The sequence below is a fragment of the Gekko japonicus genome, unplaced genomic scaffold, assembly GCF_001447785.1.
Source record: "Gekko japonicus isolate JY-2015 unplaced genomic scaffold, Gekko_japonicus_V1.1 scaffold6375, whole genome shotgun sequence".
NCBI lineage: Eukaryota > Metazoa > Chordata > Lepidosauria > Squamata > Gekkonidae > Gekko > Gekko japonicus.
In genome coordinates, this window is record NW_015164400.1 from 14330 (window position 1) to 24896 (window position 10567).

General features: G+C 47.8%; 1 protein-coding gene across 1 annotated transcript in view; it reads left to right on the forward strand.

Annotated features, from left to right (window-relative positions):
- Positions 1-4964, forward strand: part of LOC107108469 (perilipin-3-like) — a gene marked incomplete at its 5' end in the record, with an annotated part of 10375 nt that extends 5411 nt beyond the window's left edge. The window contains 4 exons of the mRNA XM_015408906.1: positions 1247-1445; positions 2287-2474; positions 4140-4193; positions 4563-4964. Coding sequence (XP_015264392.1) covers positions 1247-1445; positions 2287-2474; positions 4140-4193; positions 4563-4964 — 843 coding nt within the window. The remainder of the gene's footprint in view (positions 1-1246; positions 1446-2286; positions 2475-4139; positions 4194-4562) is intronic.
- Positions 4965-10567: the final 5603 nt, after the last annotated feature.

Sequence of the window (10567 nt, forward strand, 5' to 3'; positions counted from 1 at the left end):
TCCCCCCCCCCCAGCCTACCTTGGCAGGCCAGCTGGGGAAGGGAAGGGGAGGCTTTTGAAGATGCCTTCCCCCCTTTTTGCTTCACTTTCTGACATCACTTCCGGTGATGTCAGGGGGTGTGGCATATGCTAATGAGCTATTATGCTAATGAACTCCTGCGGCTCTTTTTCTACGAAATGACCCCTGGTTCAGTGTGGTGTATGTCTGCTTAGAAATGGCCACAGTGTTGCGTACTAGATTAAAATGCAAGAATACATAATCTCATGTACCATAAACCTTTTTGTGCAGTTTTCTGAGTGCATCTGAACCCCAGAGCTATGCAAGGGCGTTACAACACTGCCCGTTTGGTGTTTATTCCCTTATTAATAACCCCTTGCGTAGAGCTTGCTTTTCATTACTGCTGAACATTTCATTCCCACTTTCCACTAAGCAATCTCCTCCAGGTCAGTTGCTGCCATGTAAGATCCTAACAAAGGACTTAAAGTGGGGGGGGGGTAGCTCACAGCAACGGAAAGAGCTCAACCAATAGGTATTGCTTATTTAGGGGAACTGGTTTACCTACTGAGTAAGGAGCCAGGGCTGATGTTTGTCATGCACCTGCTTGCTAAAATAAAGGGACCGTAAGTGAAATGTGGGGTCACTCTGAGTGGTGGAGAAACCATTGCTCAGCTGTATGCTTGGCTGCTCTAGCCTGCAGGCTTGTAGCCAGGATTTTGTGGTTTGTGGGGCAATTTTTTTTTTCTGGTGGGGCTGCCATCATTTGCCATAATAAAGGGGGGTGGCAGGCGCCCCTCCCCCTCTCCTCCTGCAAGAGTTAAAGGGCCCTTCAGCTGGTCAACCGGGAGCAAGTGGCCCACCAATCAGCTGGAGGGCCTTTTAAATCTTGCCGGAGGGAGGGAGATGGGCGCACACCATCCCCACTTCTTCTCGAAAGCATTTACAGGATCCCTTTGCGTGCTTTTGAGATGAAGGGGTGATGGTGTGCGCCCCTCCCTCCCCTCCTGCGAGATTTAAAGGGTCCTCCAGGGGCCACGTGCTCCCTGCTGATCAGCTGGAGGGCCCTTTAACTCTTGCAGGAGGGGAGGGAGAGGGGTGCGCACTACCCGCCCTGCTTCTTCTCAAGAGCATTCAAAGGATTGCTTTAAATGCTTTTGAGAAGAAGCGGGGGCTCTTTAAGGAAGGGGGCAGAGCCTCCAGTAGCCCGCCTGACCTGGTAATGGTTAGACTGGTGTGTATGTTTTTTAGGTTATTTCTGATACACAAAAGCTGGTGCTGTCAAAAGTAGCTGATGCCAGAGAAGCTGTCACCAAGGCTGTACAGAATGGCAAGGAAATGGTGGTAGACACGAGGATGGGTAAGATGGCCTTGAGTGGAGCGGAAGCCATGCTGGAGAAGTCCGAGGAGTTGCTGGACCACTACCTCCCAGTGGCGGGTGAAGAGCTGGGTAAGAAAGTACCAATGTGTGTCCAATGGCCCTGTGTGGACTGAAAAATCCACATGACAGGGCTACGGTGTACAGTACATCTGTGCAAACCCAGTGTGTATGTGGGAAACTGTTCTATTAAGAAGTGGACTGAACTTGTTAATATATTGTAAATTAGTATGAGGAGCTAAGATTGCTAGGAATTCTATAAATAATACTTAGTGATAATTGTGGGAGAAGAAAGAAGTAGGAAGACAAAGAAGAAGATATGAAGATAAAGCAAGCATGTGAAGTTTTATTATTGTTATTATTAATTGATTTTGGTGATGTTGTAAAGCTATGGAATTCTTTCTTCAATAAAATTGCATTAAAAATGTCAAAAAAAGAAGTGGCCTGAACTTAGAAAAGAGCAACATCATGCTCAGATGTCAAAAAAAGGAACCAAGATCTCATGGAACCAAAGTCTCATGAAACTGCTGTTGCTGCCAAGACACCTCACAATGACGAGACCTCAGCCATGTGCTCTTTTTGTATGGAATCTGCTGTACATGGGTTGTCAGAGGGCAACAAAACCTACAGCTGATTGTACGAACAATGTGAGATGGAGGCCTGGTCACTGAACGGTTGCCTTGGCACCACAAAATGCCATGGTGGCAACAGCAGCAGCCTTGGGGTGGGGTGGGAGCACGGAGAAGGTAGTTTCTCCTCCAGGAATACTCATGAGTCCACCTCTTGTTGGATTTGGTCCGTGATATGATTTCCCAGGCTTCTACTCTGTCCAGTCCCCAAGTCAGAGAGTCCTCCTGCAACTGGGCACCTACATCTTTGTTCCAAGTATGAGTTGATCACTTTATTTTTCTAGCTGAGCTTGCAGAGCCTGCACCAGCCGGAGTGGACGCAGCTGCCGAGCCTCCTGGCTACTTTGTCCGTCTGGGCTCCCTGTCGAGTAAGCTCCGTCACCGTGCCTACCAGCATGCTGTAGTTAAGGTGAAAACGGCTAGGGATAACATCAGAGAGGCTTTCTCTCAGCTGCATCAGTACATCGGGCAGGTAGGGTCGTTGCTTATTTCTACACTATGCTGTATTCCTCCATGCTGTCTTTTTTGGCCAGCAACATATAGCTTTTTTTTTCCCTTCTAAGATTCCCTTAAGCTTGCAGTTCAATCAGCATCACTGGTTTCTACTGCAAGTTGCAAGGATAGAAAAGGCTGCCTACTTTTGATAAGACTGCAATGTGAAATTGTGCTGTACTCAGGGCTGTTTTTGGGCAGGAACGCACGGGAACGGAGTTCCGGCTGGCTTCAGAGTTGGCCACGCCCACTACAGCCAAAACTTTCTCTGCGTGTGTGGCTACAGAGGGAAGGCCTGGAGAGCAAACCCCCCAGCGACTCCAAGGGGCCATGGAAGGATCGGGGAGGCATTTAAATGCCTCACCGTGCCTTCCCCGGCCTGTTCAAGGGCCGGCTTGCCCGGAGCACCCAGGCAAGCCAAGGGAAGGCATGGGGTGTGGCCTAATAGGCTAATGAGCTGCACTGTCAGGGGTGTGGCCTAATGTGCCAATGAGTTTCTGCTGTTGGGTGTGGCCTATTATGCTAATGAGTTCCTGCTGGGCTTTTTCTACAAAAAAAAAGCCCTGGCTGTACCCATAAGCTTTATCTATTTTTAAGAAATGGGATTTTCACCGCTACGTTGAAACCTTAGGCTGAGGTTCCCCAACCATTTTGAACCTGCAGGCACCTTTGGCATTCTGACACAGTATGGTGGGTGCCGCCACAAAAATGGCTGCCGAAGAACATGGGGCCAGCTACAAAATGGCCACTACAGTTATGCCTTAAATGCATTTCCAATTTAGCATCTGAGGACTTAAGATTGTTGACCTGGGGAGGTCTTGGATAGACCAAAGACAGGAAGATTTCTTGGATCATGGCTGGCTCGTTTTTGTACACTCATATGTATAAACACGCAAAAACAGACTATCAGGAGTAAATAAACTGGGTGTGCAGCTAGATCATGTGGTGAAAGAAGCAGTGTCATTAGGGCCAAAAGTAAAGGGCCTCAACTCCTATGGGGCCTCCCTAGGCAGCCCCCAGAACACTTATATCCAGAAACCAACACTGGATAAGCCATGGGCCACCATGGTGCCCAATGCTACCTTTCCAGGCACCTACCAAGCAGGGGTCATTTCGTAGAAAAATACAAAATGGCCACTACAGTTATGCCTTAAATGCATTTCCAATTTAGCATCTGAGGACTTAAGATTGTTGACCTGGGGAGGTCTTGGATAGACCAAAGACAGGAAGATTTCTTGGATCATGGCTGGCTCGTTTTTGTACACTCATATGTATAAACACGCAAAAACAGACTATCAGGAGTAAATAAACTGGGTGTGCAGCTAGATCATGTGGTGAAAGATCAACTAAACGGTATCTTGAAGGGGTGGGTAGAATGGAATCACAGCATGGTACCCCACTGTGGTCCCTGTCCTCCCCAGGCTCCATCCCTAAATCCTCAGGAGTTTCCCAATCTGGATCTGGTAACCCAACCTCCCCATTGCCCACTGGTGGCCTGGGTGGGACCTGGCAACCCTAAATCATAGCTATCTTTTTCTAGTACCTATTGTCATATCTGTTAGCACACCTTTGTTTTGTCATTATAGCCGGAAACATCGACAGTATACTTGAAGTGCTCTAAAAAGTAGCTCTTGTTTATCTCTAGATAGAGCATACAAAAGAAGATGTTGTCCAGGAAGGCCAGGAGAAGCTGTCTCAGGTATGGCTGGACTGCAGTCCAGGAAGGAGGCCAAAAAGAGAGGTGGGAGGTAGTGGTGCTTGAAGGTACTCGTGTTGCCAGGTCCCTACCTTTGGCCAGCAGGGGGGCTCCAGGCTCCTCTCCTGGATCTTCTGGAAGTGATGTCATCATGCTAGGCACAGTGTGGGGGGGAAACTCTAGCGTTCATCCAAAAACTCTATGGTCACCATAGAGTTTTTTGCTGAACACTAGAGTGTCCCTCGCACGACGTACCCGGTGCAATGACGTAACTTCCGGGTGACATTATTGGTCTGGGAGCAGGCTGGTGGGAGGAAGCCCCACCCCCATCGGGGAAATGGCAACCCTAGACAACACTTTTCTTCACCACAGATAGAAAGTCACACCTTGGACATGTCTTCCCGCATCACTGATCAGTTGAAGATGGCATTCAAGAACCTGATTACCAACATCCAAGGCCTCCCGAGCAGCCTCCAGCATAATGTGCAACAGGCATATCATAGCGTGGAGGAGCTCCATGCTTACTTCACCACTGCTCAGTCTTTCCATGACCTCTCGAGCATCAGACTAAGTCAAGGCCAAGAGAAGACCCTGAAGGCCCAGGACTATGTAGAGGAGGTTCTGGAATACGTGGTCAATAACACTCCCTTGTCTTGGCTTGTAGGGCCGCTTGCTCCTGGACTGGAGAAACCAGGAAATGTTGCAGAGCACACAAAACCCGATGATAGGGAAGGAAAGGCCTTAAAGGCACCGGAACAAAAGGAAAATCTGTGATCTTGAGTTTCCAGTGTGTGTCTTTCTGGTTGGGATTTAGGAAAGGGAAAGTACCTGAGCCTGGATTTACATAGATTGGAGAAATAACATTGCTAAGCCGAAAACATAACTTCAGCTATGCCCTGGAGCTTTCCTGTCTTCCAGAATACGTGCCCGGGGATGGAGAGGTTCAATAATGATAGAAAATTAGCTGCTAAGTCATTGATCTCTCCCTGGGGGGTATCAGACTTGACAAGCAAAACAGCTGAACTGACTCATCTTGTCCTTGCAATTTCGGTAGTGTTTAAAAATGTATAGCCGCAATGCGAGTGTATAGCCAGTGTATCGTTAAAGCCTGACTCTGATCCAGAATAAATGTGATTATGGTGCACTAAAGATGTTTTTATCTTGTTGTTCAAAGGAACAATTTGAGCGTGTTGCTGTGGCTGATATGGAGCTATTCTGTTCCACCAGGTAGAGATATGCCAAAATTGGCAGGGTGGGACTCTGCATCCTGTACTCAGAATAACTTGCGCTAAGTCCTCTCCAATGCTACACCTGACTTCCATTAGAAACCAGAGCCAAGTGTAGGTCAGAAGAAGGCTAAAACAGAGCATAAATCATGGGCTCCAAACCTTTTTGAGCTTGTGGGCACCTTTGGAATTCTGACACTTCTGCGGGCAACTAGGCAAGGGAGGAAGAGGAGGAGGAAGAGGACAAGGAAAAGAGGAGGAGGAGATTGGATTTACGCCCTGCCCTTCACTCGGAGTCTCAGAGTGGCTTACGATCCCTTTCCCTTCCTCTCCCCACAACTGGCACCCTGTGAGGTAGGTGGGGCTGAGGGAGTTCTTTTGAGAACTGCTCTTGAGAGAAAAGCTCCGAGAGAACTTGTGACTGACCCAAGGTCACACCAGCAGCTGCATGTGAAGGAGTTGGGGAATCAAACCCAGCTGTCCCAGATTAGAGTCCGCGCACTTAACCACTACACCAAACTGGCCCTGTTGCGCCTAATGTGCTCTGCATGATGAACTTTGACATGGTAACCAGAGGTCATTTCAAGGGCATCGCAGGGGGATCGCAGTTCCCCCGGGTGAGGTACGGGGGGTGGGGCAGATGACGAAGCCCCACCCCCTGCTTCCAGCCGCCCCGCTTCCGGCCCTCATTCAGCCAGGAGGAGGCAGGAGAAGAGGGAGGGTAAGTTGCTTCCATCCTGCCTCTCCCCACCCCTGCTTGCCTGGGGCCAGGGAGGGCCTTCGCGGGGCTTCCTTGCACTCCCGCCGGCCTTGCAGGTCCACTGCCGGGCCCCTGATGTCAGGGGGTGTGGCATATGCTATTGAGTTATGCTAATGAGTTCCCCTAGCTCTTTTTCTATGAAACGACCCCTGATGGTAACTCTGCAATATCCAGTTCAGCCATGATAATGGATAGAAACTTGTAAAGTTTACTGGCCCTGACTTTGCAGTAAAGGATACCTTTAAAAGCCTCTTGGCTCTAAACACTGGGCAACTGGTTCTGAGACAAAGAGAATATTTAAAATTTATAGTCCTTGCTAAAGATGGAGGAGGTCTTAGACGCCTTTAGGATGGCTAACACTGGCATGCTAATGAGTTATGCTAATGAGTCCCCCTAGCTCTTTTTCTACGAAATGACCCCTGAAGAGAATATTTAAAATCTATAGTCCTTGCTAAAGATGGAGGAGGTCTTAGACGCCTTTAGGATGGCTAACACTGGCTCAACTATTTGGAGAGAAAGGAAGGACAAGGTTTTGTATTGGAGTCTATGGCAGCTCATGTTTTGCAGATAACCTCTTGAAAAACGGCTAGGTTTCTCCCTGGAGAAGTAATAAAACAGATAAGCTGCACTGTAGAGAGTAACTTCTGGAGGGAAGAGCCATGCAGATGTGCTGCGATTGCATAGCCACAAGCTTCAACCTCGTGACGGAAAAGTAGAAATCCCTGTTCTGATTTAATTAATACTGAATGTTTAAGTCTACTTCTTTGGCAGAAACTCCTGTTGCTCGATGGGTCTTTGCCTGTACGTCCAAACAGTCAAATCCTATCAAGTCTAGTAGGATTTGCTTGCTTGGAAATGTGCCTTGGGATGTATACAGATCTTAGTCATACTCTGGAAATGTCCTTGTGATCAAGGCTCCCTCTAAGCTGTGGAGTCTTGTGAGCAAAAATCCTACTTTGTGAGCTACTGGCATTAATAGTTGTGAGCGAGCGATTTGGCTACTGCGTCAGATAGTTCGCTCTCCAGCCCTCCTTCCTGAGCGAAGACAAAAATGTGTGAGCTGGAGGCTAAAACACTGAGCTAGCTCGCACTAACTCAGCTGAGAGGGAACACTGCTTGTGATGTGGCAGCGTGCTTGATACTCGATAGGCGCAAACATGGAGTAGGGAGAGGGGTGAACTTGTATTAGGAAGAAAGAGGTACCTCTCCCGCCTTCCATTTCGAGCTCCTCTCCCCCCCCCTCAAAAAAGAGCGAGAGTCCAGTAGCATCTTAAAGACTAAAAAAAAAATTGTGGCAGGGTATGAGCTTTCATGGGCAGCTGAAGAAGTGAGCCTTGCCTCAAGAATGCTCCTAGCCTGCCACAAATCTTGCTATACTGGACTCATGCTCTTTTCTACTGCTACAGACAGACTAACGGGGCTACCCATCTCGATTTAAGTAGATGCAACTGTCTTACATGATCTGCAGAAGGTGTTTTTAATTGATAAATGGCCATCTGCTTGGGAAGAATTATGCTGCTTCCCTAAGTCTGAAGCAGTCACTGAAAAAAGAAACAAAAACACTGCCTCAAACATCTGGTGGAGCTCAAAATGTCACTTTTAGCTTACGGACAACATGCACGTTATAAACCAGTGAGCACACTGGAGGGCAGCAGAGAGCCACACAGTGATAAACAGGGAACTGGGAGACCAAAGAGGGACGACGGAGGAACGGGGAGTCTGGCGACAAGGAACATCTGCAACACAACACACACTTTCAAGCAATCATGTTTGTGCTTACGCAAATTGTTTAGCTGGTCATTTTTAAAAATAAAACTCCCGTGCTATAAATCATCCTCAACAACAACAAAAGAAGACTTGCAGGACAGGAAGTAATGAGAGGGCACGGATGGAAGTGACCAGACTTCGGTAAGATGAAGTCTGAGCTCAGTGGCACCTTAAAGACTGACACAGCTTAATTCTGGGAAGAAGCTTTTTGTGTGCATGCACACTCTGAAGAAGTATTTGTGAATTTCCCGCACTGGGCAGGGGCCTGGACTAGATGACTTTGGAGATCCCTTCCAACTCTATGATTCTGTGAGTCTAAGTGTGCTTGCACACGAAAGCTTATACCCAGAATAAAACTTTGTCCCTCTTAAAGGTGCCGCTGGACTCAAGCATTGTTCCATTGCTTCAGATCAACACGGCCATCCACCCTAATCTAGCTTCACGGAAGGCTTTGGTAGAAGTGGCACTGGGAATTCTGCAAGATGAATAAAGTCCCTGCCTATTTTGAGTATCACATCAGCTTCCCAACTACCCAAGTGGCCCCTGAAGGCTTCCGAAGGAAGAGGAAGTTGAGTGGCAAAGCGGACGGCCGCATACAAAAGGGCCCAGGTTTTCCCTAGAGATGTGAAGGCCCGGAAAAAACCGGGGAAAAAACAGTTTTTTTCCATTTTTTTTCCTGAAGCCTTTTTGTTTTTTTCCGAAAAATTGGAAAAATTGAAAAAAGAAAAGAAAAAAATTGATTATGGAACGTTTTATTTTAACATGATGAATAAAATATTTTAAAACAAGGTGTTCAAATATTTTCCAAATATTTTCCAAATATTTTCCAAATCATTTCCACTTCAATTTAGCAGTGAAGTGGCTAAATTTGCGGATGATACAAAGTTGTTCAGGGTGGTGAAAACCAGTGAGGATTGTGAGGCACTCCAAGGGGATCTGTCAAGGATGGGCGAGTGGGCGTCAACATGGCAAATGGGGTTCAATGTGGCCAAGTGCAAGGTGATGCACATTGGAGCCAAAAATCCTAAATATAAATACACATTGATGGGGTCTGAACTGGCAGAGACTGAGCAAGAGAGAGATCTTGGAGTTGTAGTAGATAACTCACTGAAAATGTCGAGACAGTGTGTGACTGCAATAAAGAAGGCCAATGCTATGCTGGGGATTATTAGGAAGGGTATTGAAAACAGATCAGCCAATATAATAATGCCCCTATATAAATCAATGGTGAGACCTCATTTGGAATACTGTGTGCAGTTCTGGGCACCACACCTTAAAAAGGATATTATAGCTTTGGAAAAAGTGCAGAAAAGGATCAAACCCAGTTCTCCCAGATTGGAATCCGTGCACTTAACCACTTAATGGAGGTGCCAGCCTTTGTGTGCATGGAGAGGATGAGACTGCACCGTTGAAGCCTAAGCAGCTTCATAACGCTACCTAAGGATGCTAGCCTCCGGGGAGAACTGGGGATCCCCTGGAATTACAGCTCATCTCCAGACTACAAAGTTCAGTTCCCCTGGAGAAAACAGTTGCTTTGGAGGGTGGACTCTACGGCATTGTACTCCACTGAGGTCGTTGTCCTCCCTACAATCCTTCCCTAAATCTCCAGGAGTTTCCTAACCAGGATCTGGGAACCTTACTCCTCCATCCCCTGCTGGTGGCTGGGGGCGGGGGCGGTAACCCTTCCTGGCAGCTTGGGGGGCACTGCCCCATCCAAGAAATCCAGGAGACCTGAAGCCCCACTGCCCCCTGTAGTTTACACCCTATCTAACGCTGCATTCCAGCCATGTTGAAGGTGATGCAGCAATGTCACTTCCTGCATGACCCAGAAGTAATGTCATCACATGACTGGCCACATGCCTGAAAATGCCAAACTAGGCCTCCCTTGTCGCTGGTAAGTCCCCCCGCTGCCGGTTGCTAAGGAGTACCTGGCGACCCTCAGCTCAAAAAAAGAAGGAAAACACTTTGCTTATAGAACCATATTTGAATTAAACCTGAAATGCTTATACAGCGTCCACCCACTTGACAATTATGGTCGATGAAGCCTTCTCTTGGGAACAGGGGAAGGCAGGGGAAATTGGGTACATAGCTAAATAGGGGCATAACCTTGAAATTGTGTATTTGCTTTGTGTACAAAGACTAGGTGGGAGGGGAGGTACAGGGGGGAATTGTGCACCTTGCCCCTGGGGCCTGAAATTTTGCCTCCGCCGCTGGTTTTCAGGGACAGAGTTCACGTGCCATAGCAGGTGGGGGCAGGGGTGGATCTACCGTGAAACTAATGAAGCTTAAGCTTCAGGGCCCCTAATCCTGGAGGGACTCTGAAGCAACATTTTTTTTAATGAGTGAGTGAATTGTCCAACAAAATCGATGGAGGTTTTTTTTGTACGTATTTGTTACTAAGACAAGGGGCTATTTTCGTGACAGAATCATAAGCCAATGAGTTGAAGTACTTAATATTGACTTTAGAATATGCTCTAATTACTAGGGTTGCCAAGTGAATTTTACTCACCGGCGGGGGAGCCTCGTCGCCCTCCGGGAGCCGTCCCTTGTCGCACATGCAAAGCGTGCGCGCGCCGCCAGCATGTCACCGAAAGTGACGCGTGACGTCGATCACGTTGAGGCGT